The sequence below is a fragment of the Brugia malayi genome (genome assembly GCF_000002995.4).
Source record: "Brugia malayi strain FR3 genome assembly, contig: Bm_v4_Chr3_scaffold_001, whole genome shotgun sequence".
Taxonomy (NCBI): Eukaryota; Metazoa; Nematoda; class Chromadorea; order Rhabditida; family Onchocercidae; genus Brugia; species Brugia malayi.
In genome coordinates this window covers 5,781,259-5,807,836 of record NW_025062477.1, presented here as the reverse complement: position 1 = coordinate 5,807,836, position 26,578 = coordinate 5,781,259, and the positions used below count along the sequence as shown (strand labels likewise).

Here is a 26,578-nt window from a genome sequence, read left to right as displayed (position 1 = left end):
GTTTGTAGTCTTTTGTTTTAGATTTTTTTCCACTTATTTGTTTTCCTCTTTAATCATTAACTTTTTTGTTTTTTGTTTTTGTATCGTGGCTATTTTTTGATTGGTTGCTTTTTTCCAAGAGAAGATCAATAAAATTTACTTCTCTTAGCTGTGTTTATTTAATAGCTGTTTTATAGTCTAATCATGGCTTGATATACTTATTTTCGAGATGGATTTATTTCCATATCAGATAGAATACTCAGAAATGAGTCAGAATTGCGAGTAAAGTATTGGTGATTCTGATTTTAATTAGGAACTCCACATTTTTAAATATCCTTGTTTTTATGGCTTTATACTTCCCATAACCTTCTGTGTTGCATTCTGCCTTAAATCGAAAATAAATTCAATAAACGATTTTAGTCTTGAGGGAGATCAAGAGATCGTCAATTTTATTCTTGAGAGTGGTCAGCTGTTTAAATGTTTTGATATAATTTATTGTAAGTTTTGCTAATTAAAGATCCTTAGAACGGAAATCCATATTTTTTCTTACTAATTGGAAAACTGTTCATCGTTGTAGGATATATATGCGCCTATCTTTGCAAGCAACGACACGATGCTTGAGAAATTTCGAACGATGTAGTCGTTTTTATCAACAGTTAAGACCGCTTTCGATTCAACCTTATCACGTTGCAGTATCTAGAAGCTATAGCTGTTCAGGGCGACATCTTTTAGCTTCTTGCGGAGACCGACGACCAATTATTACATCCCATCGGTTTTACAGCAAGTAAAGAAATTTTTTTTTGTCTTAACAAAGTTATTTATTATTTGTTTGACTTAAAAAGTAAAAGACTACTACAAAATTGCCATTACTATAACAATTTTTTTTTTTTTTTTGTACTTTTTTCTTTTTAGTCCCAATGAAAGTGGGAAAGATGATGATGATGATGATAAAATTTCGAGTGATACAAAAAATAAGGATACGGCAATCGTGGAACAGGTTGAAGATATGTTAGGGGGAGTAAGTAGTTTTGGTTTTAATTGCAGACGCAATTAGCTTTCAGGGAACCTAAGATTGATTTCGAAGTATAACTTCATTTTTGAAAAAATTTTTTTTCTTCGAGAGGATTTTAAGGATATAAATTATGCGTTTTCAGCCAATGAGTACGATAACAGTTCCGGAAGTTTGGCCTATTGTACCAATTATTGCCATCTCAAGAAAACCACTTTTTCCTGGCTTTATCACACGGGTTACTGTAAGTACATTTCAGCTTTTTACAAAGCATTTTTATACTTCTAAGGTTTTCGAAATATCTTAAGAAGTTCTATAAACGAAGGACAGTAACTAGTCACTCAGTAATAAAGTTTACATCTCTGGTGTATTTCCTGAAGTCAGCAAAAAATATCACTCGTCTAGTTTCTAAAGAAACAAATATATAAAGCAAAGTTAACAGTCCTAAAAAAAGGAAAAAAGATATGTTCTGAATGTCAATTAATTTAAACTAAGGTAGTGTAGTACTGAAGCATTGAAAGAGAATATACTATGATCTTGAAAATTTCATTAAGGTCGCTAAAGACGAAATACTAAAAGAATTGTTAAGAAGGAAGGTACGAATGCGTCAACCGTATGTTGGAGTTTTCATGAAAAAAGATCCTGAGTAAGTTGTTTGTCAGTTTTTTCTTTTCGATTAACTTTTCTTTATGACGCAGGTTTAACAACAAGTAGTGACGAAATCACGGTGTTGCATAATTTGAATAGGAGGAACTGGCTTATAAATTTGGAACATTTGGAAATGGTTGCTGTTGTGAAGCTTGGAATTAAAAACCTACAATCTAAATCGAAGGAAGATTATAAGGATGATAAGTTTGTAGGTTATCTGTATGTGTATTGAGGCTGGGCTAATGCAGAGATTTATTAACTGAGACATAAACCTAGCTAATTTGCTGGAATATCATATTCAGTTAATTGAGAGGGGATGTTCATAATACAAACAAATATAGGAAAACCCATCATTGTAATTTAAACATTGGTTTAAGTTTTTTAGATGAAAGTTTGAGAGGTATAAAGCCGGTGTTTGTGGTTAAATGATTTCCGTTATTATGATTATTCAGCCGACTTTGTCATTGTTTTGAACCAGTTTCAGGAATGAATCGGAAACAGTAGAATCCTTGTCTGAACTTCATTCAGTGGGATCATTCGCACAAATCAATGTTATGGGTGATAATGGTGACAAAATAGAATTGGTTCTGGTTGCTGAAAGGCGCATACGCATTTTAGAACCGGTTGCTGATGATGTTGATTCATAGTAAGCTTGATTCTGTAGATTTTCGTCTATCATTTACATTTTATAGGGAATTTTTCTTGATTTTAATATAATAACTGAAAAATATCTTGCTTCCAGCTTCCCAAAATTTTTCAATGAAATTTTTTGCCCTGTTCAGTGAAAATATTGGAAAAATCAACGGCAGAAGGGCACGTCAAGAGCGTCGTAAACTACTGAAGGAAAAGGGAAAAGATCAAATTTCGTTAACTGCATCTTCAGCAGTTACTTTAGCTCGGACCGAAAATGTTGTTTCGCAACCTATTGAAAGGACAACAGAAGTTAAAGTAAATTTTATCTTTACAGTTGATATAGACTGTTCTATTTTTAATTGATTATGTGAAATGTCGTTATGACTAAAAATGATTTGGTTTTTCAAATCTTAGGCATACACTTTATTTTATATCCTTATTGGCAAACTTTTTTATACTTTGAAACTGAAATTTACCTATGATGACAGATAAAAGTAGCGAAGAACTGTATTTCAATTTTAGTTGGTCAATTTGAGTTAGAGTTGAATGATTTCTTTTTTCATTTTTATTAAAACGGTATTTAAAATTTTTCAGGCAACAATGCAAGCTATAGTTAGTACGATTCGTGATGTAATGCAATATAATACATTGTTTGCACAGCAACTTGGCTTAACGGCAAATCCATCAAGGAATGTGGTTGACAATCCTGTATATCTATGTGATTTAGTTGGGTCGCTTGTAAGCGCTGATCCAAGCGATTTACAAAATTTGATGGATGAAGAAGTTGTAAGTTTCCTGGGTTTCTCATTATATTGGATTTTATGTACGGATTTGTATTTAGAGATTTGAGATCTGTAATTTTTTTGGTTTAGATTGAAAATCGTTTGAAGTTAGCATTGCTATTGATTGAAAAGGAAAAAACAGTCGCAAAACTGAAACATGATATTAATAAGGATGTGGAAAAGAAAGTTCATGATCAACATCGTAAATTCCTTTTGAATGAACAGGTGATTTTTAATGTATTGGATATGGTTTGAGATTTGATTTTGTTTACAGTTGTTCAAATATTATATATTCAGTAAAAACAGTGATGCAAAGATTTTGTAAGCCTGAGGTGGTAAATCAGTTTTTTTTTCTAACTCTTTAGTAAGGATTATCTGCCCAGGTTTTGATTATTCCGGCAAACCTATACCATTCCTGGAATTTGAAGTAACTTAGGAACGTTTTTGATTTTTTTTTTATGATTAGAGTTTTCAAATTCTTTCATTTGAAAAATTTTAGCTGAAAGCAATCAAAAAAGAACTTGGATTAGAAAAGGATGACAAAGAAGCCTTGACGGAAAAAATGCAAGATCGCATAAAAAACCTTAATGTTCCTGAATATGTAATGAAAGTAATTAAGGAAGAACAAACCAAACTGTCTTTTCTGGATCCACATTCCAGTGAATTTTCAGTTGCAAGGTATGGATTTACGTGACGCTGTTTCTTTTCTAATGAATTTCGATTTTTTTTTTTTGAGCTTCTTTATCATCTAGAAATTATTTGGATTGGTTAACAAATATGCCATGGGGTAAGACATCCGAGGATGTGCTTGATTTGGATAGAGCGATTGCTGTCCTAGATGAAGACCATTATGGAATGAAAGATGTGAAAGATCGAATTTTGGTATGTTGTTAAAAGTGAATAAATTTAGAACCTCTATCTCTGTCCCTTTTTTCTCCTTTCTGATTTTACTCTTTCATATGTGAATAACTCCAACATTTTGTTAGAAAATAAAAGTGACTTTTATCCTTTATCTTGTACTATTTAGGAATTCATTGCAATTGGTATACTTAAAAAGAAAGTAAGTGGTAAAATTTTATGCTTACATGGACCGCCAGGCACCGGTAAAACGAGTATTGCACGATCAATTGCCAGAGCATTAAATAGGGAGGTAGGATTTTTTATCAGATTTATCGCCAAACATATTTGTATCAAGTTAAATTTCATAATTTTTGAAAATTTTCAGTACTTTCGATTTTCGGTTGGTGGAATGACAGATGTTGCAGAAATCAAAGGACATCGCCGTACATATGTTGGCGCGATGCCTGGAAAAATGATTCAGTGTCTGAAAAAAGTTGGATTTTTTATGACTGGCTTCTGCCTTGACCTTAGTATGTTCCGTTTTCCAACTAGAAATTTTTGGTAAATTCTTAATTTTTTTAAAGGTACAAACTGAAAATCCATTAGTTTTAATTGATGAAGTGGATAAAATTGGTGGCACAAGTTATCATGGCGATCCATCATCAGCGTTATTAGAACTGTTAGATCCAGAACAAAACACCAATTTTAGTGATCACTTTCTCGATGTCCCTGTCGATTTGTCAAAGGTTGGTCCGATAGCCTATTTTGCTAGAAAATGTCCTAAGAATTGGTTACCGAATTGCTTAGCTCATACCTGTAACTCAGGTAACTCAGTGAATCGATTCATAAATGGAACTTGTTAGATAATTGATTTCTGGATTGAGATAAACTTGTATTTCCAGGTATTATTTATTTGCACTGCAAACATTACGGATACTATTCCTGGTCCACTAAAAGATCGCATGGAAATGATCGAAGTATCGGGTTATGTTGCAGAAGAGAAATTAAATATTGCACAGAGTTATTTGGTGCCTCAGTGTCGAAAGGATAGGTTAATATTATTTCTGATGTACAAGACACCTGTGTTTTATTTAGACGACGTGGTTTTGATAGACTGAAAACATTACCAAATTTAAATTCAGCATAGAGATTAAAAAAAATGAGAATTTGAAAAAGCAAGCAATAAAAAGTCAGTGACATCAAATTATCTCCTAGTATTGAAATAAATAGGGATATTTGCTAGGTATGTTTGTGCAACTAGCACATGTCCAAAAAAACTTTCTTTTCCAGCTCATTGGAAGAAAACCAGCTTCAGATAACTCCGGAAGCATTACAAACACTTATCAAACACTACTGCCGAGAATCTGGTGTTCGAAATCTTCAGAAGCATATTGAAAAGGTAAATATAAAAATTTCCGTGTTTTTTGACGAAAGATTGAGATTTTATAGGTCGATTTTCTTTATGGGTTTATGTGTCGACAACTATTAAATGTGATGAGATCAGTATTTGTTCATCTTCACCTGATTTAACATTTACATTTTTAACAGATAATTCATCCGCTAGATTAAGATGTAGGTATTGGTCAGCGAATGGTTAGAATTTATTGCATGAAATTTTTGTATCTTGCAGTGTGAATCACAGGATGTTTTTAAATCTTCATTAATTTTTATTGTCATGCAATCCATGCATATCGTGTGGTTTACTTTCCAGATATTTCGTAAAGCAGCTTTCAAAATAGCTGGTGGAATTAGTCAAGAAATTGCTCAAGTAGTTGTTGACAATCAGAATATCGAAGACTTCGTCGGAAGACCTAAATTTACCAGCGATCGTCTATACGATTCAACACCGGTTGGCGTAATAATGGGTCTTGCATGGACAGCTATGGGTAAGTTTGCCAGTTTTCCAAGAAAAAGCAATATAAGAAGAGCTACTAAAATTGTATTTAAATGGTTCTTTTCCACTGATACTGTTAGTATGTTAATAGTATAGTTTTACATTTAAGCATACCAAAAATTTTCAGGTGGTTCATCGTTATACATTGAAGCATGTTTACGTCGGAGTTTAATTATATCTAAAACTTCATTATCGCGAAATCCAAGTACTGATAGTGGATTTTCAAATGATTCATTGAATGATACAGACAACTCATCGAAATCCGATGCAACCGTTCCATTCGGTAGTTTAGAAACAACTGGACATCTAGGTGATGTTATGAAAGAGAGTATGCGTATTGCTTATACGGTCGCTAAAAATATCCTTAGGAATCATTTTCCGAATAACGATTTTCTCGATAAGGCGCATATACATGTTCATGTCCCAGAGGTTTGTCTCAATTTCTTCTTTTTCTTTTGATGTTTCAATTTTACGGGAATATTATCTTATGTACAAGTTTCGAGATTGGGATATTTTCTAGCTAACAGTCGTTCATTTGTTTTTGTAGGGTGCAACACCGAAAGATGGTCCATCTGCAGGTTGTACAATAACATCGGCTTTATTGTCGCTGGCTTTGAATCAGCCGGCTCGGCAAAATGTTGCAATGACCGGTGAAATTTCTCTTACTGGAAGAATATTACCAGTTGGTGGAATTAAAGAAAAAGTTATTGCTGTACGTTATTTGAAATTTTCCAGCATTTTATTTTATTAAAAGAGCACGAAAATTTTTGTAAAAATTGTTTGACTATTAGTTATGTACAATAGGTTTCTAACCTTGGAATGTTGGATTTCTGCGCAAATCAAATGTTGTTTATTCAAGTGTAGATATTTTAAAAATTTTGTTATTAAAAAAAGGTCTATGAGCGGTTTTTATTGCCTGTAGATATGGCTCAAGGTAAAGGGATGTTTCTCTTCTTTTTTATCTTTTTTTGCACTCATTGTGAGTCGATTGCTTTTATACGTTGCAGACTTAATGTTTTCCTGTAGTTAATCTGTTGATTCATTCAGGCTAAAAGAGCTGGAGTGAATTGTATTATATTACCGGAAGAAAATCGGAAAGATTTCTCCGACTTGCCAGACTTTATCCGAAAAGATGTGGATGTACATTTTGTTTCGCATTACGACCAAATATACGACATCATATTCCGAAATTAATAATTTGTTATGTTTATTAGCTGATATTTCCATGATTAATTGTGCATTTCTTTTTCACGCTTATATGATTTGAACTTTTACTACTTCCACAATGTTTATTAAAAATAAAAAACTCTTGAAAAAAGTCTATCAAATTTTGATTAGAAATATCACTCCTGTATTTTATATCTCAGTGCACATTTATCGTTTTGTAGGTAATTTTTCTTTCTCCTTCATTTTTTACTGATCTTTTGCTAGAGTTACACCTAATATTTTAAAACCAAAAGCATAACTGTATTCGTAGCAAAAAGAAAACAAAAAGGACGATTGAGGATTTTGGCAATTTCATTCCATAGAATTATGATTTTAGAGTATTCATCACTTAAGATTTTGATTGTTCATGATGATCATATGTACTTAAAATGACGAATATTCAATAACGTAGAGTAATTTTGCACGCCATGTTCGACATCTTGATAATGTTGTTTTGTGGTATGCGTTTGAAAAATATCATTCGCAATAAAAATGCAGATATAAAATTTGCTAAAATCGTGTCGCTTCAAGATTCATTTTTTAGCCATATTTTAAAATTATTGTCATGCATAGGCAAGTGTAATTTTCCTAGGTCTCCTCATTTGAATTGACCTTTGATGTATTGAAGGGACTGAGAAAGTTTATTCTTTTACAGTCTGCACTTTGGTTTAAATAAATAAGCATATCTTGGAGGAGTCTCATGAAGCGTCCTAACATTTCGAAGATTTTCTATTATATCATGTTTTTATTTAGTTGATTGATACAATAATAATTTTGAATTCAGCTATGAGATTTCAATTATTTTTACGGTGCTCACTTTTACGTCGTCACTTCTCCACAACAAGATTTGATGGCAGAATTCCTTTGGAATGTTTGCAAAAGACAGTCACCTTTCGGGAGGATCAGCAAGCTCCTCAAGTTGAACTTCGTATTCCCCTTAAAGCTGATTGGATCCCAACAGCAATAGCGGATGATATGAGAGCACGATATTCACACAGAATTGATCGGTTAGTTTTAAATTTTGAATTCAAACTTTGAAGTTCATTTAGCAATACTTTAAGATTTGCGGTACATTAAACAGTGCACTGTTTATAAATCTTTTCCTATTATGAATAAATTTGGAATAAAATTTCCTTGAAAGATAACATGTGGGAAGGACGAGGATAAAAACAAAGTACGCGATATCAAGTGGTTAAAGCGTCGATGTAAGATGCGTTCAAAAAGAGACCTCACATACATAAATTGTTTCAAGTAGATTTTTATCGCTTCAATTTCAAAGAAATTAAATTTATTGAACTGGTGATTTTTTGCAACGTAAAAGTGTATAATACAGTGATTAGATCTGCTCATTTCTTTTTCTATTTTTCACGATTTGTTATATAAATGCTTAAAATTGCAATAGTGTTATTTGTTTCAAAATATCGAATTTGTTCCTTGTTATTAGGATAAGAATATTATGTAATTGATCACAAATGATGTGAAATCAGTTGAAGCCGGTTTGAATAAAGTCACTTTTATCCTTTTCAGGAACGGTTTTTTGGTGATTGAATCATGTCGAACTTATTCGGAGCAGCTGAACATGGCTGACTGTATTGATAAATTACGCAGCGCAATGCTGGAATGTCAAGAGATTTTAGATGGTCAGCAAAAATGTGAAGTAAAAGTAGATCCTAGAGTTGAAGCGAAACGTGATATCAAATGGCGTCTTGCTGCATTCGAAAACGAAATATAGGTGTCATTATTTCCCATTTATGGATTTATGCTTTCAAACAATTCGTTCGGTAAATGTTCGAGGCCTTTCATGATTGAAAAATTATCGAAAAGGATTGAGCAAGGATTTCAAGATGACAATGATCGAAAATATACGACTGAAAATAGTTTTGAAAATGGATTCTGGATGAAAGAACATGAAAGTGACTATTATTTCTTAAGTATCTCTTTACCTTAATTCTTTTTTGTGTTTGGTTGTTGACAGCCAGTAAATTGTTTTTCCTCATTATGAATATTTTTATGTTTAATGCTTTATATAAACGATGGTTTTACTCATTAACTCATCAAATCATTATTACTCGTATTTGCATTTGAAACGCAGGATAACTGAACCAAGTTCTACGTTTTTATTTGACATCGAGCATTTTTTTTCCTTATATTTCTACAACTGGAATATAGCAAAATCTGTGCATTCCTAAGTCGACAGATCCATTTGACAAAGATCAAATAAACGAAGAACTTGGCAACAACCAATAAATCTTTCCAATTTTGCTTATAAGATTTTTCATTTAATATTATTAAATTAGTTTGTCGGTTATTATTCTTTTTTTAAAAATTTTGAAGAAAACATGCTTAGTTAACATTAACAAAAAGTAGTAATAATAATTCGGTTACATAAATTAAAGATGACTCTTTTATCATTTTTTTTAAATTATGTGCTATTGTGAAGGTTTACTGTAATATGGGCAATGCTAGAAATGATTAATTCGTAAAGATATAAAAAAATTTATACAATGCTTACATTTACTACTTTCTCGTTCTACTGCGGTATTAAATACACGTAGTTCTGATCTTGATAAGTACTGTAATGTTATGTTATTATCACCTTAATAATAAGTTAATCTCAATCTTACGAAGCGGATGAGTTGATCGGAGACGGGAAACTTCTGGTTTTACATTTTATACGTCTGAAGGATTCTTTCTTACGCAACATTTTCCTTACTTAACATAATCCTTAATAATTTATCTTGAATAAGATTTGAAATTATATGTCATAGCCAACTTGAACGTACTGGTTTAGTCCTAGTATATATTATAATGATCTCTTTCAAAAAATCAAACTATTGTTAGAAAGAAATAACTTTATGATAATGTTGAAATATGACGATATCTGAAATTTGAAATAACTTTACCAAAATCATTACCTGGTAACACTTAAATCCTTTAATCAGTTCCAGTTTATCTATTATACTGTGAAAATTATATTTATATTTGTGGGAATGTAATTTTATGGTATATTCTGTAAATATATGTGTAATTTTATGGTATATTCTGTAAATATATGTGAATGTGAAAATAGATTTATGATCTGAGTCACTTATTTGTTTGGTTAACTATAACCAATTAATATGTCTCATCTTTAAATGTCTATATTTCTCAAGTTTATTTCCCAGAGTTAGTTACTCTGGATAGGTTTTTGTATTAATATGGGGTCGTTTTTCAGTGGTAATATGAAGATTAACGTTCAAGATAGAATATAAACAGCAGAATATTGACTAGTTTTGTGGATGGACTTTTTGGCGAACCAGTAACAGTAATTCAGTTTTGTAGCCCGAAGTTTCATGAAGAATCATTCGCGACATAAGGGTGTAACGTTATCAGATGATACTCTGAACTAATTCATATAAAACATTGCTGATCTTATCATAGGTTTTACAAGCGTTGTCAATGATGGCTGGCACGAGTAAAGCTGATGATGGTGGTGATTTCACTAAATCACTTGATTCATCTGCGAAAAATGATATGACTGGCATTAATGCGAAGGTGGAAGATATTGGTGGCGATGATATTGTGCACAAAGCGCTTAATGACGGTATTCAAGACAGAAGTAATAAAGGTGGTTTATTTTATTTTTTCGAATTCCTTCAAACTTTATAGGTGCGAAGTTTTTCTTCACTCCTTCTTTTGACTTAACTTCATTATGCGAATTAACAGGTTCTGCTTTTTTTGGTGTTTACGATAGAAATTAGGCTGAAATTTCTGTGGGAATGATAGAATCGATAAGTAATTGTCTACAGTGTTTCTTGTGTCTTACATAGAACTACGATGGAACAACTTTGATCTAGTATTTCTATGAATTATATGCAATTTGCAGATGGAAGTAATACGCAGCAAAACGACAAAAAAATAGGTGAAACGAAAAAAGAAGAATTGGAGAAGCGTAAAGAACGAGAAGCAGCATTGACCGAGGAGGAATTAAACAAGCTTCGAGAAAAGTCTAAAGCTTTAAAAACTCAGGTAAATTTCTTCAACTGTCGTATATTAATTTAAGTTCCGGTTTCACAGGTACATCCAGGAAATCTTAAATTTATAATGTAATTATGACGAATCCTTTTTGTGACATTCATGGATTCTTTCCGTTCTGGAACTATGCTAATATATGTTATGAGTGTGATTATATTTTTTCATTCTTCCAAATCGCCTGACTCGAATCTCAACTCAGCTAGTCGAGATTATTTATTTATCTTAGTGGAGAATATTTAGTTAAGAATGTTCATATTTCTTAGATTTTCAGGGGAATGATTATTTTGGCCAAGGATTTTGGTACGAAGCAGCACATTTTTACACAAAATCTTTGGATACTTGTCCACTCATATACACTAGTGATAGGTTTTTATGTTTTGTTTCTTAATTTTTAGCTCCTTTTCAAAGACAAATGTTAAATAACTTTTATTACTTTAACTGTCATGCGCTTTCTCTACACAATTTAAACAATAAATGAGAACAAAAAAAATTTTTTCCCTTCAGAGCAACATATTTGAGCAATCGAGCTGCTGCACATATGAAACTCAGGGACTGGGAAAAAGCTATTGAAGATTGTAGTGAAGCGTTGGAAATTGGTCAGTTTCGGTCATTGCTCTTAAAATTCCAATTTGTTTTGTTGCTTATATAAAACAGGAAATAAAATTGAAATTTAATCTTGTAGTCTTTTTAACTTAGCTATACTATTAGGATTTATTTTGTCTTTTTAGGTGCACCAAATGATAAGCCCTTAGAAAGACGTGCTCACTGTTATGCTCAATTGGAAGAGAAATATGAACAAGCCGTTGAAGACTTTGAATCGTTATTAAAAATGTATCCTGAAAGAAGGAAGGATTATGCCAAGAGAATTGCTGATTTAAAACAGGCAATTGATGAACGGAATGAAAGGATGAAGAAGGTGTGGTATTTTCTAATGAAAGATCTGATTTCGAATTTTAAATTTTAAGAAAGACCAAATTCAAGGAAAAGCATTAAAACTCTATGATTAAAAAGCATCAAAACTTTATGATCCTCAGGTCATGCCGCTTAAAATTAACTAAGAGATAAGCAAATAATAAAAGGATATAATTTTTTGCAAATACCAGTTAACCTGCCTAAAATGCAAGATTGTTTCTCCGGCACACTTCACTTTCTCGGATGGATCTCCCTTTAATCCTTTTACATAGTATTCATTAACAACTTAGATTCATGTGGCTAATGTTCAACTATTGGCGCTTTTAAAAGATTGATGACGTTCGACGTTCACGTGAGCTTTGAAACAGTAATAGAAGTATTTCAGGAAATGATTTCGAAACTGAAAGATTTTGGAAATATGTGCTTGAAACCTTTTGGTTTATCAACGGATAACTTCGAAATGGTGCAACAACCTGGTGGAGGATATTCGATAAATATGAAAAAATGATGCTTTTTGCTTATATCCTGGTCAATTTTATGTTCCATTTCTCATTTTGAAGCTACATAAGTTCATTTCCATAAGAAACAGAAACCTTTCTTATGTTGAGCTGAGTTCTCGTTAAATTACAGTCTCGACTTATTAACGAATGATGCGGCACCTGCAACTTATTATGCTAATTCCAGATACTTCTCAGTCACATGAGTTTTTATTTTTATGGGCATCATGTTTTGCACAATAATTTTGATGTTCTTTTATAATGATGGCTATACTGTACTATTGATTGTTCTCGCTAAAGTCGTAGACATGTGTCATTTACTTTCTGATAATAAGTCAGCATATGATGATACTTACTCCATTAAGATACATGTGGTATTGATATTATTCTCTATACAAAAGCAGGAAAAGTCGCATGTTTAATAGATAAAGCGATCATAGAGAGAACAGTAATATTCGATATTTGTTTAGCCGTATTCCATATTATAATGCTTCATTTGTGAATAGTGTTTCATTAAAGCGTTAATTAAAACAATTCATTTTTTGCAGCTTGCAAAATTTGACCGTAACTTCAAACTTCTAAATAACATTCTAATACTGCATATCAGTCATGATAAAGAGGCATACAAAAAATTCTAGAAGCGCACCATCATCAAAATTATCTCAGCACTTCTTTTCCCAATGCATCGTATATGAAACAAAGTATTTATATGTGTTTCTAAATGGCTCACGGCAACAACAAACTGCAACATGCATATTAAAGAAATATGCATAGTAGCATAATGCATAAGATCCAACAATTACATAATTGGAGTTTGAAGTTCTTTCAAATGTCCACCAAAATATGAAGCAATTACAATTCCTGGCTAATAATGACGAAGCTAATTCGTATAAATAACAAAAGATGAACAGAATATATCACACACTACATATTTTAATGTATCTAAAATTTATACTAGCTTTCATCATTAAACATGATCTGCACGATGAATAAACTCAAAGTCGTCGTAGATATTCTTCATCGGAGAATGGGCATAAGCCTCCTACAAATAGAATAATTTTACTTTGGTTTGTATGGACTTCATCTTTTTCGAAATCCTGAATATATGACAGAATGATAAGTAACATCTCAGGTACATGACTCGTCATCGAAAAAAGATTCACTGAATTAAAAAAAAAATGAGATATACGTTCACACATCTGATCCGCCTAATCTTACGTTGTTTTCAGACAGGAAACATAAGTGGAAGAAATGTTATTATTCAAAGCATATTTGGTCATCGAATAATGATCTCAACTTCTACTGATTGGAAAACTTTAGGTCTTAAAATAGCAGTTAAGTAATATATCAAGTAAAGCTATAACCGTTTTCTGAAATTATAGCTTTATTTGATGTAGCCATATTTGTGACCACCAAAAAATAAACTTCAACTTTTCTAACGAAAAGAACCGACATGAGGTGTTGGATCCCACCATCGATCTTGTAATGTGAAATACACAGGTTCGCCATACCAGGTTCCAACTCTCCATGCTTTATCATCACTAATTTCCGCCAATTTCATTTCGTAATCGCGATTTTGCTTCAGAAGTTTCAGCCATCTACAAAATTTGTTTATTCTGAATGAAATTCAAAATCTATTACTTATTCGTCCATACTGCGTTAATCTAAAGTCAGGAAAAGATGATAAATACTCGAAAATTTTGAGAAAGCGTTTTAGCATATCGTTTCGAAAAATCAATTTAGAAGTTGTAAGTGAAGCTGGCAAAACAAAGGACTTCAATTATAAGGTTATGATACAGCCTTCCAGACACAACAGAACTAGTTATCCGAACTATTAGCTAAGGAAAAAAGAAGTTTCTTAATTCCCAGACAGCATAAATTACTAATAGTTCCTTTATGTAGTGAGCTAAATGGTGTATTTGATCATAACTTTTTAGAATACCTGTGCAGTAATTCTTGAATGAGGTCGAACTAAATTGTATAAGGCCATTGTATAAGAAAAGAATTTCATACGAAAGTTTAAGGAAATTAAATTATGGATGATTAACTAGTGTGACAGTTACTTGCACAGAAAGGAAATGAGAAAAAGAAACCTTCGATCTCGTTCAGCGTATAAAAATGGCGTCATCGCAACGTATAAATCCTTATCTTCAAATCTTTCCGTACTGTAACATAATGTATGGATCATTCTGGTTCAGATTTCAATTAAAATATAATATTTGAGCATTTTACTAGAGAGAGAGAAAAAAAAAAATACTTAAGGAGACTACCCAAGGAAACAAATCAATAAGATATGTTATATGTAGTGCGATATGTATGAACTTATAATACATCTACCGAAATTTTAGTAGTACTTCACTTAATAATGGAAGGCAGATATTTCGTTATCATATCCAACAAGAATTCTAACGCATGCAGATTTTCAATTAAAATTTCTCAATGAATAACCTATAAATGAGATATAATGGAAAATGAAACTTACAGGATGGCACGTTTAAGAGCTCGAGCCTGGAAAAGACCATATCCAAATAAGAAAATAACAACACCCAATAGCTTTTCAGCTGAAAAAAAAAAAGGAAAAATGCAATTTATTGGTTTTCGTAAACTTCCATAGCATATTTTCTTCTCACTTCGAGATTTTTTTATTGTCAATCATTATCAATTAAATTATAACAAAAATAAAAAAAAACTTTTTCTGAATTAGCAATTCTGCAGTCCCTCCTACAATTCATTTTTTATCTTCAATAAAGCAATTTTATTTTAATCATTAATCTTCTTCATTGCATAATTACTAATAACATACTTCACAATTAAAACTAAATCCTACTTATTACTGACACTATTATGCGTTAAAATTCAAAGGGAAATTTGAAACTGTAAATCAATTCGGCAATTATATTTAAATAATTAAGAATGCTGTAAGTCATTTCCAATACATTGAAATATAAAAAAAAAAAATATTTCAGAGTGAAAATTCGCAAATACATGTGTGTTCAAATGGAATTAATGAACCCAGTATTGAAGTGAATAAAACTTAAAGATAATATTTACCTCTCCAAAAAACTTTTGGAAAGGTTCGCGACCAATTAAATTTGCTATATCCACCTACAGGTGGCATATCTTGCCGATAGTTGGTTGCCATTGCTGAAACACCCTAACTTTATTCTAGATAAAATGTGAAAATTTTCATAGCAATTGTTTTGCTAAAAAATCATCACAATTTCAATTTTCACGCAGGAAACTGCAAAACAAATTTGAGAGTATGTGTAAACAACAAATTAACTACTCGATATAAAATTAAGAAATTATATTATCAGATAAAAACAGTACTCGAACTGGAGAAAAATTAAAAGGAAGTAGAAGTTGTTCATTGATTATGAAATTAGCATGAATTAAGTTCATAACTAAAAGCTCTGTTTTATTTCCAATCCATTCAAAATTTTTATATTTCCGGTTAGATGATTTCGTATTTGTATGTTAATTTAATCACTCAGATAATTACTCGGCTAATTAGCTAACAACCCTGTAATTCAACTCAACGATAGTAAACACTCAAATATATACGAAACAATAAACAAACAAGCAAGCGGATTGAATATTATACGGCCTCATCTATTGCTTAAAATATGTTAGGGAGATAGTGCAAATTTTCATTCCGTTTCTATCGCTTAATTACTCTCACTTATGCACTTGTTACTTAATTAACACTTACCTTTTTAATGCCTCTTACTTACTTGAATATCTTATCCAAGCTTATTTAATAATTATCTCTAAATTTAAAACCTTTAGCATTTTAACATCAAACAATCTAAGAGAAAATTTATTACTCATTCGGAACTATTGAAATCTTTATCAAACAGGATAAGTATTTTTACTACTGAAGTATTTAACACAGATAATTTTAGTGAAAAAAAAAAGTAAAAATGGGAAAATTCAGAGAATTTGTATATTAATGATAAATTTTCTTCTATATGGTTTGCTGAATACTAGAAGTTTTAAAATATGGAAGTGTTCATTAACTTTGAGTGAAATATTTGAGTAAGCGTAAGTGAAGTAAGGAATAAAATGTAATATTTGAATAGGACTTCGATGATGGATAAGATCTTAATATACTTTACGAGTAAACATAAATTGTGAGATTTATGTGAATTTGATGAAGTTGATTTATATTACTTCATTTGTTCGTTATCTTGAAATTAAATTTAAAACAAGACATTAGACATCAAGTCTGTACATACATTTAAGGAATATGGTGAAACCGACAAGCGTTAAGGACGTTGATCAGCATGAAATTGTACGTCAAATTGCGGGTTTCCTGAAGAAAAGTGGCAAAGTAAGAGTGCCAGATTGGTCTGATGTCGTCAAATTGGGTCAAAATAAGGAATTAGCACCGGTTGATAACGACTGGTATTACATCCGAACAGCAAGCATTGCACGTCGTTTGTACATTCGTTCACCTACCGGTAAAAGTTTAATGTTGTATTTTTTTACCATTATTTAAGTTCAGCTTACATGGCTGTTCGTTATTTCACGTTTGATTTTCTACTAGCATTGGGAATGGTGTCATATCAAACGATCATTTCTGGTAATCGAGGATTTATTTAACATAATGTTTTATCACTTTTTTGTAAATTATGAATTTGAGCAAAATTGTATTTAACTTCATATTTGATTTTCCTATGAACAGTAACTTCAGGCCAATACCAACAAACAACGCTGAAAGAGCTGGGACGATTTCCCTCAATAGTTTAAATACCGTTTAGGTGTTGGTGCATTGAGACGTGTATATGGTGGTAATAAGCGACATGGTGTTACACCGAATCATTTTGTGAGGTCATCTGGTTCGGTCATACGTAAAGCTCTGCAAACATTGGAAGCCATCAAATGGGTAGAAAAAGATCCTGATGGTAAGGGACGCATATTGACTAAGCAGGTTTGTGGTTAATTTATTCGGATAATCATTAAATTTAATTTCAACATAACTTATTTTGTTGTTTTTTCTTTATTAGTACTGTCAAAGTCGATGATATCTCCTTATGTTTGTGGTTGTTTTTATAACTTTCATCTTTGTTGTATAATCACTATCAATCCTTTCTTTTTTTGCTATATATTATCATCTCTAAAAAATTATGTGCTTTAAAAAGGTGTATAGTTTAATTATCAATTGCATTCCGTATTGCTAGTTCCAGTTTTGTCTTTTATTCCAGGGTCGTAAAGATTTGGATCGTATTGCGTCACAGTTGCGTCAGAATACAAAGCATTCATTCGAGTCGTAAATTTATGGTTGATTTTGATGAAGAGAAAGATTTTTTTGAAGAATTTGAATGATTCTGTTGTTTAATGTGGGAAGATATTTTTGAAGATAATTCATGTTTTCTTTGTCATAAAGTAATTTTTTCATATGGCTTGTTCCTTTTTGACATTATTGCTATTGCATCATAAAAAAATTACATAGAAAATATCCCGAAAATATTTATCCTGGAAATAACATTGTTTTAATTCAAGAATTTTGTTTCTGTACTGTGGGGAGCTTCCTACCAACGATTCAAGATGTGAGGTGTAATTCAATAGTAAAGAGCACTGCCATCTTATACATCCGTATTTTTTTTTTTCTTGTGTAAAATGGATATATCATTTTCAATAATGTTAGAAATTTGAAGCAGATACTCACCAAGTTGTTCTTCCTACTATAACCTTTGCGAGGGCCACTAATGTGGTTAATTTAGAATGGACAAAAAGAGAAATTCATTTGTGCCCTTGGCGATATGCTCATAATTAATCGTGCTATGTTGCAACATATCCTGACCGGATTCGTCTGAAGCAAATACCATTGTACAGGATGGATGTTTCTTCCAGGGCCACTAATGCGGTTAATTTATAATGGACAAAAAGGGAAATTGGCTTACCTACATAATTTCATGATGCAGTAGCGATATCATAATCATCCGTTAAAACGAAGGAGAATGTTGACGATGACGTTACCTGGTTCCTTACATCCTAGCAATAAAGACGCATTCTCGTGGTCAGTTAAAAATAATTCTTATAGTTCGTCAGTATGATGACAAATGAAATTTTGTCTTTGTTTGGTCACTTGCATTTCTTTTTCTCATTGAGAAATGAATTAACTGAATCAGTTGACTGCGGGGTTGTAAGCCGGTCGAAGCTGCCGTAGCATTAAGCAGAAAACAAACAGTAGGATGAAGTAAAAAATAACGGTAGTTTCTTTCTTCTTTCATTCCAGAAAGTAATATTATAAAACTTTCTGTTTCTTTAATTTAATGAATTTGAAACTGAAAAATTTCTTGGAAAATAATAATAGCTAAATATCCGAAGTCTTTAATACATAACTTTTGGACTGATAACAGAAGGAAATTTGGATGTTTGAATTTTGAAACACTATATTCTTATGAGTATTATACTATTTTAAAAATGATTTGTGAGTAATTAAATTTGTAATGATGAATGTTATTTGTTGCGATTTCATTATCTGTTTCAGGAATGAAAAAGGTTTACTCGTATATGGAGCTCATTGTACCGTTGTAGTATTTGATGTACTTCGAAATAAAATCATCCACACTCTCGAGCGGCATGCTTTAGCTGTTACACATGTTGGTTCTTTTTTGTCTCCATTCAGAAATGTTAGCACATAGTAAGCCATTAAGGCTCAGCATAAGTTTCCTAACATAATTAAAACTTTCTTGAGTTGATTTTTTTTCCGTTGAATTTCGCTTTTGTTATTTGTTGATGATGACAATACAGCGATGTCATTAATTTTGTTACGATCACTAAATTTATAGCATATTGGAATATGTAGTAAGGTAATAGCAGCTAGTGGAACTGTCTTTTTTTTTTTTTGGAAAATCTATAAAATCTCATATATAATCTAATAGTTTTTCTGAAGTGATAGTCGTTTAAATATTCAATCAATAATGTTAGGAATACTTTCAGATTTGCTGCTCATCAGAGGAAGAAGTAGGTTTCTCGGCCGAAGTACGATTGCGATGTGCATCTGCTGATGTTGGCGGTACGGTGGTTGTATGGGATATTGTGGAAGGTGTCGAACTGTCGTCTTTTTCTGTTCCGAATAGTGCAGTTTTGAGTGAGTTTTGGCTTTTTTGAATTAAGAATTATGTATTTTTAACTAAAATTATCCATCTTTAATGGAATTGAAATTGTGGCATGTTGGTTTTATAGAATGGACTTAGTTTTTAATACAATCGTGACATTAATTTTAATTAACAAAAATCAATTTTAAGCAAATAAGTATGTCTGTTTTTTTTTTTTGGTTTCCCACTGTTGAATCAAATTTCAGACTTAAAGATCAGAGTATTGTCGTATTTACTGCTTATCAGAGAGAAAAGATCAATTGAAATATGATTTTCTCTTGGTATTACATTTGCCGATACTGCTCTTTGGTTTCTTTTGCCTACAAAGTTTTTCAGGTCTTGCTTGGTTTCCTTGGGAAGACACAAGTCGTGATTTTCTTTTAGTATTACATTCTCCGAATAATTTAATTTTATGGAATATAGTGACTGGGGATCGAATTTGGAGTGTTACATATTCACAAACTTTTAATGCTTTTTCAATTGATCCATTCGATCCACGCAATATTACTTGTTGGTGCAATTTTTTAAATATAAATCTTGTTCGGTTAAATTTACAGCTTAAGATGTAACAAAAATATGGAACTTGAAGAAAAATTCACTAGATTAGTTAAAGAAAATGATTAGTTTTCTTTAACTATTCGAGCTATCGTTTTCTTTCGTAATTTGATTTGTTAAGCTTCATTCTTTCTTTTTAGGCAATAGTTATGTGTTCCAGAGCTTTGCAGAGTTTTCTCAATAATAAGTTTTTTCTTTTAAAAATTCTCCCACATTAGATTAAAGTCGTTGATTTGCAGTTAGTCTAGTCAATGTTGGCTCCTTGATGTTCGTTGATAATGTTGTACTTCATAAAGCTCCATTAGGAAGAGGTACTTCGCTACTGGTATTCGGTACTGTATCAACTGCAATACCGATTATACAAATCGAATATCACAATGCTTTTCCAAATATTCTTTTTGCAGCAACTCAGAATGAGGTCTGATCATCATGTTTGCTCTAAATATTCCCGTTATAAAATTTTCTAAAAATTTTAAGCAGTACTACTCTGTTAAAAATTAAGATAACAAAATTTATTTCAATTCGTAAAAAGATAAAAGTTTAAAGAGATGACGAAATTTATGATTCGAATTTGAATTTTGAAATCTCTTTTTTCTATCAGTAGGAGGAATGGAGAAATGAAATTTGAAAGTTGTTAAAATTTCTGCATAGGACAAAATTGCTTTATTAGTATGATTGTCTCATTTTTGAAATTTACCTTAAAAAGACGAAGATATAGTTTTTGAACAGAGAAATAGTTTTCGAGACTTATTTTAAGCAGAACAGAAAAGTAGTACAATAGGTTGAAGAGCTGGTTAAATGTAACTGTTTGATGGTTATTATTCTAAACTTATTGAAATAGGTCATGTTTATGTTACCTATTAATGACCACTTTCGATGAGGATTGTTTAAATCTGTATATGATCATAGCCTCAACTGTCTCTGTAATTTGTTGTTTATAAAGTATAAATTATATAAATTTAAATTTAAAATTAACTTTCAAATTATTGATGTTCCAGATTGCATGTATTGAACTGGAATGTTGTTGTATTATTTGGCGATACTTATCTCACGCACCGTTACTGCGCCTGATGACTTGTAGTGAACGTGACATTATCGTAACCATACATTCCAATGGTACCATTGAATGGCGAGCTTGCAAAATAGTGGAGGATGAAAAGATCAAAACGATACTGAGTTATGAGTTGCTGTATTCGGGTGAAACACAACGGCAAACACAACATTGTCGAATATCCGCCGCAGCATTATGCCCTATTACGCAAACTACTGTTGCTTTACTGTATAATTCAGGGAATATTTCTATTTACCAGTTGGTAAGTATCTCTTACTTAAAAGCGTGGTCTTCATTTCCTTAATTCTACCATTGTTTGGGATATCGATGATTTCTGTTGTTAGATTTTTTTTTTTTTTTTGATTTGTAGAGTTTGGAAGAAGATGAGATGGTACTGCCTTATCGAGCATGCTATATTACAGATATAATTAGTGTTGATGAAGATTTGTGCTGCTCAGTAAATGGTCACTTGAAGTAAGTGATATTTCGTTTATTCCTTCTTATTCAAATCAATTGATTCTTTTCATTTAATATATCAAATTCAGGATGTCAAACATAGCACAGATGTTTTCACTGGGTCAAGGAATAACGACAGTACGTATGCAACCAGGACATGCTGATGAAAATAGTAAAATAATACAATTAACTGCTGTGGGAAATAATCAGGGAATTGTACGTTTGGTTGACATTTCAACAGGAATAATCTTCCGAGAGTTACATATCCATACATGTCCTATTAAGTAATTTATTATATTTCATTTAATTCCAGTATTTATTCATATTCGGTGCAGTCATTTTTCTGATGTTTTCTGATGTAATTTTTTCATCTTCAAAACTCACACTTAGTGACTACATTTGGCCTATATCTTATGTATTCCATTGTAATAACGATGAGGTGTGTCAACTTCATAAGTCAAAAATTTTGTATTTTGAAATGGAATTTCAAGTTTCCTAATTGAAAAAAACTATGTAAAGCAGTTACAGATGCATGGATTGGTGTGGACCACATAAACTTATCTCGGCTGCATATGTTCATTCTTTGAGCACTTCATCACTAGTTAAAAATGATATTTTTATTACGGATATTCGAACAGGTATAATATTTCGATGCTGGCTAAAAATTTTCACAACTTGTGAATATATTTTTTTTTCTTTTTGCAGGTGAAAGTAGGAGATTGCGACCAGAAGTGGAGGAGACTGCTGTGGAAATGTTGCGAGTATCGTTTTACCAGTAATTTAATTCCTTGTTTATTTTGATTCCTTATCGGTATCATTCGATGCAATTAGACCGTTAGGGATATTTTCTTACTGTAATCAAATTCTCCATTTTAGCCTCTTTTTCTTAAAATTTGCGCAACTTATTGTTCTAATTCTTGAATTATTGTGTTAAGGTTGTATATTTTCAGTCTTCTGAAATGTAATCTTCTATGACGTGTTTAGTTGCTACGTTGCAATTGGTTTCCGTAATGAACCGTTGGAGATTTGGCATCTGAAATCGATGCGTTTGTTAAGAAGAATGTCTCGTTCATGCCCTATTATTGTTGACATGGTACTTTTTTGTTGGTACTTTCGTTTAAAGTTCCAATTAAATCCATTTCGACTTCTTTATTTGAAGCTCATTGTGCTTCTGAGACTAAATTTTCAAAATTGATTTACAGGCTTGGTCTGGAAAGCATCATGCGGCAAAACAGATTTCACATGGAGATGAACCTGTCTTCCGAGAGAATCTTGTCGTTTTAGATGAGGAATGCCATCTATACCATGTAGTAGTGAAAGGTTTACATGTGAGGGATGGAAAAGAAGTGAATTCACAGGTATTAAACACAAATTTACATGGTCTCATCTTGAATATATTATATGTAGGTATTTTTTTCTTACGTAGAAACTTTTCTAAATTTTTTGAATTTCACTGTTAAGGATTTTAAAAAGATGATCATTTTGTGTGTTTGGCAATGTACGTTGTTGTAGTTGAAATTTCCATATATTTTGTGAACTGTGCAAATTTTTCGGTTTCGTTCACTCGTTTATTGATTTTAACTATTCTTAATTTACGAAAAGCACTGAAATGAGGATTTTAAAATTTCCAACTGAACATTTCCTTAAATGATTTTTGCAGTGGAAAAGTGGCGCAGCAGTAAAATGTTTGGTGTGGAAAGATGATTTATTGGCAATGGGTGATGCTTGGGGACGTTTAGGTGTATGGGATCTAGGACGGCGGCAATGTCATCAAACACGTAGCACTACAAGAGGACCAATTCTTAAACTTGTTTTCTCACGAATTACAGGTGATCATACGCTTGCAGTACTACACCAGCATACCGTTGTTCTGTGGGATTCCGAACAGCTTGTCGTACTTCAGGTATGCAGGATAAAATCTAGTTCAACAAGAAGCTAATTAGTTTGTTTTCTTGCTTCTCTCACTTGTCAAGAATTTTATTGTCATGTTTTAGCATGTCTTTGTTGTAGCTTAAAGTGATCATTGTTCCACTTAATTTAGGTCGCATATGATGATGACAATATTGTATTTAAAGCAAACACATTTGATTGTTTCAAATTCTCCAACCTTTCAAAAATTCTCCTCTTCAATTATGGCGAGCATAATTTGCAAAAACCTTCAACTTGAGTTGTCTTCAAAGATTACTCTCATGAGCGTTTAAATGTTATTCATTTTTCAGCAGTGCAATAGTATCGGTACTTCAGTTTCATTCCTAGATATCGATTTGTATGGTGTATGTCCGCTAGTAATTTGTTCGGATAATTCGTTCCGTTGTTTATCGATCGTTCCTTCAGAAATTCGACATCATTCAGGTTTGAAACTTAGGTATTCCATAGAATTCTGAATTTCATGACTTTTTAATTACTTTTCGGATCGCTTAAAGTTGCTGTAATGCATTACTGTTACTTGTTATCCTCATTATAAATATTTTACAGATCTTCCTCTATTACTTGAGGTTGATTCCTCGCAACTTTTAACAACAATTTTGAACGATGATTCGAAAATTATGTTCTTGCACGGACTTTTAAGACGAAATGAAAGGATTCCATTTGATTCTGATAGCCTTCATCGGTATCCTGCAGTACATCGACTTTTCGGCGAACGATGGTTGTATGATCTATGGTCAGTGGTAATATCTACACTTCATGGTACAACACTTCCATCACGACTGCAAATGTTTTGGAATCCATGCCATTCAAAAGTAACTTTTTTCATCTACAATCCAGTGTTTTTTTTTTTTTTTCGTTCTCTACTTATTTACATTAATTGTTTAATGCGCTTCAGCGAAGAGTTGAGCAGCTCCTTGCATGTCTGATGAGCTTATCCAATTTAAATTCTGTTCAAGTCGACACTTTAGTTCATCTTGCAGTTGTCTTACAAAAGGTTGGTTAACTATTTGAGTTTTGTTCGCGAAGTTCTGTTGACTTAATAGCATGAAATTAGAAAAAACGAAACTTTCTTCACTTGGTGGCATGAAATTAGAAAAAAAATTTTTTTCTTTGATTTTGATAAATTTTTGGCAAGAAACTGATATCTTTTTAAGCGTGATTGGGCGATGCAATTATTACTTGGTTCACATGATGAATATCGTACTAGCGCCTTGCGCGCTTGCCTTCTTGCTTCAGATGTTTCTTCGGAAGGAGCTCAAAGTATCATCAAACTTGTTGCAACTAATCTTATTGCAAATGAGTGCATGACAGGTATGAAAATTTCTTTATTGTTAAAATAAATTGGTGAAAATTTGAAAATCTGTTTTTTCCATAAATTGTGCGTAAACATTCTACTACATGTCTATTAATACTTTTTCCTGTATTTTTTTTTCTGGTTTTATTGGTTTTAAATTTATTTTGTAAAGATCTCTTGCAGATGGTGTACAAATGTTATTTTTAATTGGACATGGTGATGATGCTTGTCGTTATCTACAGGCTCATGGCTTCTGGAGCAAAAGCTTTCATTTTGCTAAAGTCATTTATTCTACGCTATTAAATTTAACTTTAGGATATGTCTTAATTACTGGAATATAATAGTCTTCTCCATCATAATTCGGCGCTTCATTAAGAGATTTTATTCCTCTTAAATGTTGTAAAAATTGAGAGAAGTGGAAGTTCTCATAATTGCCTGTTTACATTATATTAGCACCATTTTTTTTTTCTAGAAAAGCATCATCTTTATATTCGTCAGACCTCTACTACATTTCGCAAAAGATATATTCATGAGATATATTCAGTGAGTAAATAAATGGGAAAATATATATATATATATATATTATGAGAATTTTTGGTCTAGTAATGAAACTCGCATAGGATTTCATTGCTTTAAGTTGAAAGGAATTACCAAACATGAAAATTACCAAATGTTACAAGGGAGAAACTTACCTGAGCTGAAGTATTCATGATGTTGCATATTTTTTAAATTAATAAAATTTTCAATTTCCAGTACTATTTAATACTATTTAAGCTTGGTTTTGATGATTGGAAAGATGTTGGCAACAAATGGGTGGAACATTTAGCAACATCAAAATCGCAAAAGGCAAGTTGTTTATCACTCCTTTTCATTATTGTCTCCTTTTCATTGTCTTAAACATCATTTCAGAATTTGTGCTCATTATTAGCCGCAAGTATTGGTGATTGGAACCGATTATCGACACTCTTAACACAGAATTCAAAGGTAGCAGTTGCACGGCATTTGCTTAAAACAGTAGAGGCCCAATCTATTTTTGTTGCCTATCATCCACCCACAGAATCAGCAAATGAAATTCGACAGGTTACATCTCCAATCTTCGATCCGTAACATCCACCATATTATTAGATTTCGAATATTTTGATGATGAATGCAGGGAATTGTGTAGGAGTGAATAACGGAAAAACTGTTATTTAGAAATCGTTAACGCTGTTGTGTTCCGGTTGTAAGATAGTATTGTTATGATTTTAGGGATTTCTTTATCTTATTTTAGGTACTTGTCAATATGTAAATGTATAACAAATAATATTATACGAAGGAGGTAATGATTATAAGGATTTTTGGGTTTTGTCAATTTTCGCTGTATATTCAGAGCATGTGAGACATGTATTTTAGTAATGCTTCAAATAATTTACCATATTCTGTGTCAGTTGAAGTAAAAGTTTAGAAGGATCCATTGATTCTTGACTTTTAATTTAATGTAATTGTGGTTGATAAGTTTATGATCTTAATTTGGAAAAGCAGTTGAGTTGTGGATGGAATGGACAAAAAGAATATAAGTACTTGAAATAAGTAATCTAAATAGGCGAAAGTAATTAAATGTTAAGTAGTAAGTATCTATTATCTCGTAATTACAAAAAATATGTTTGTCCATAAATTAGACAATCATTACAAAAGTATGCTTGTAGGAATTTCTAATTTAAATAGTTAAATTGAAAAGTAAATAACTGGATGAAGGAAATTGTAGTTTCGAAATTATAAAATTATAATGTATTA

General features: G+C 31.8%; 6 protein-coding genes across 6 annotated transcripts; 5 read left to right on the top strand and 1 right to left on the bottom strand.

The window, feature by feature from the left end:
* Positions 1 to 563: 563 nt before the first annotated feature.
* On the top strand, positions 564 to 6,979 carry Bma-lonp-1 (Lon protease homolog, mitochondrial precursor, putative; the record flags this gene model as incomplete). The annotated part of the gene is made up of 19 exons (XM_043080103.1): positions 564 to 763; positions 892 to 997; positions 1,134 to 1,232; positions 1,543 to 1,634; positions 2,121 to 2,282; positions 2,419 to 2,584; positions 2,864 to 3,055; positions 3,142 to 3,276; positions 3,551 to 3,729; positions 3,804 to 3,933; positions 4,079 to 4,201; positions 4,277 to 4,384; positions 4,476 to 4,637; positions 4,794 to 4,942; positions 5,182 to 5,290; positions 5,603 to 5,777; positions 5,913 to 6,214; positions 6,333 to 6,497; positions 6,833 to 6,979. 19 exons carry the CDS (start codon positions 564 to 566, stop codon positions 6,977 to 6,979), a joined length of 2,901 nt encoding a protein of 966 aa, XP_042936037.1.
* A 798-nt stretch (positions 6,980 to 7,777) lies between these two features.
* Positions 7,778 to 8,723, top strand: Bm1008 (Uncharacterized protein; the record flags this gene model as incomplete). Its single annotated transcript, XM_001895193.1, has 2 exons — positions 7,778 to 7,998; positions 8,519 to 8,723. The coding sequence occupies 2 exons, from the start codon at positions 7,778 to 7,780 to the stop codon at positions 8,721 to 8,723; spliced, it is 426 nt and encodes a 141-aa protein (XP_001895228.1).
* Positions 8,724 to 10,432: 1,709 nt separating this feature from the next.
* Positions 10,433 to 12,425, top strand: Bma-ttc-1 (TPR Domain containing protein; the record flags this gene model as incomplete). The annotated part of the gene is made up of 6 exons (XM_001895192.2): positions 10,433 to 10,598; positions 10,857 to 10,999; positions 11,277 to 11,371; positions 11,510 to 11,601; positions 11,734 to 11,921; positions 12,303 to 12,425. 6 exons carry the CDS (start codon positions 10,433 to 10,435, stop codon positions 12,423 to 12,425), a joined length of 807 nt encoding a protein of 268 aa, XP_001895227.2.
* A 956-nt stretch (positions 12,426 to 13,381) lies between these two features.
* On the bottom strand, positions 13,382 to 15,556 carry Bm2552 (GRIM-19 protein; the record flags this gene model as incomplete). The annotated part of the gene is made up of 5 exons (XM_001895191.2): positions 13,382 to 13,456; positions 13,868 to 14,012; positions 14,508 to 14,579; positions 14,897 to 14,975; positions 15,466 to 15,556. 5 exons carry the CDS (start codon positions 15,554 to 15,556, stop codon positions 13,382 to 13,384), a joined length of 462 nt encoding a protein of 153 aa, XP_001895226.1.
* Positions 15,557 to 16,663: 1,107 nt separating this feature from the next.
* On the top strand, positions 16,664 to 17,690 carry Bma-rps-19.2 (40S ribosomal protein S19S, putative; the record flags this gene model as incomplete). Its single annotated transcript, XM_001895190.2, has 3 exons — positions 16,664 to 16,877; positions 17,178 to 17,347; positions 17,622 to 17,690. The coding sequence occupies 3 exons, from the start codon at positions 16,664 to 16,666 to the stop codon at positions 17,688 to 17,690; spliced, it is 453 nt and encodes a 150-aa protein (XP_001895225.1).
* A 687-nt stretch (positions 17,691 to 18,377) lies between these two features.
* Positions 18,378 to 25,912, top strand: Bm7279 (Uncharacterized protein; the record flags this gene model as incomplete). The annotated part of the gene is made up of 20 exons (XM_043080102.1): positions 18,378 to 18,436; positions 18,911 to 19,022; positions 19,363 to 19,513; positions 19,857 to 20,030; positions 20,315 to 20,493; positions 21,074 to 21,388; positions 21,497 to 21,600; positions 21,672 to 21,866; positions 22,111 to 22,220; positions 22,288 to 22,357; positions 22,567 to 22,675; positions 22,785 to 22,940; positions 23,243 to 23,485; positions 23,802 to 23,934; positions 24,058 to 24,323; positions 24,407 to 24,505; positions 24,666 to 24,822; positions 24,989 to 25,086; positions 25,580 to 25,651; positions 25,715 to 25,912. The coding sequence occupies 20 exons, from the start codon at positions 18,378 to 18,380 to the stop codon at positions 25,910 to 25,912; spliced, it is 3,000 nt and encodes a 999-aa protein (XP_042936036.1).
* Positions 25,913 to 26,578: the final 666 nt, after the last annotated feature.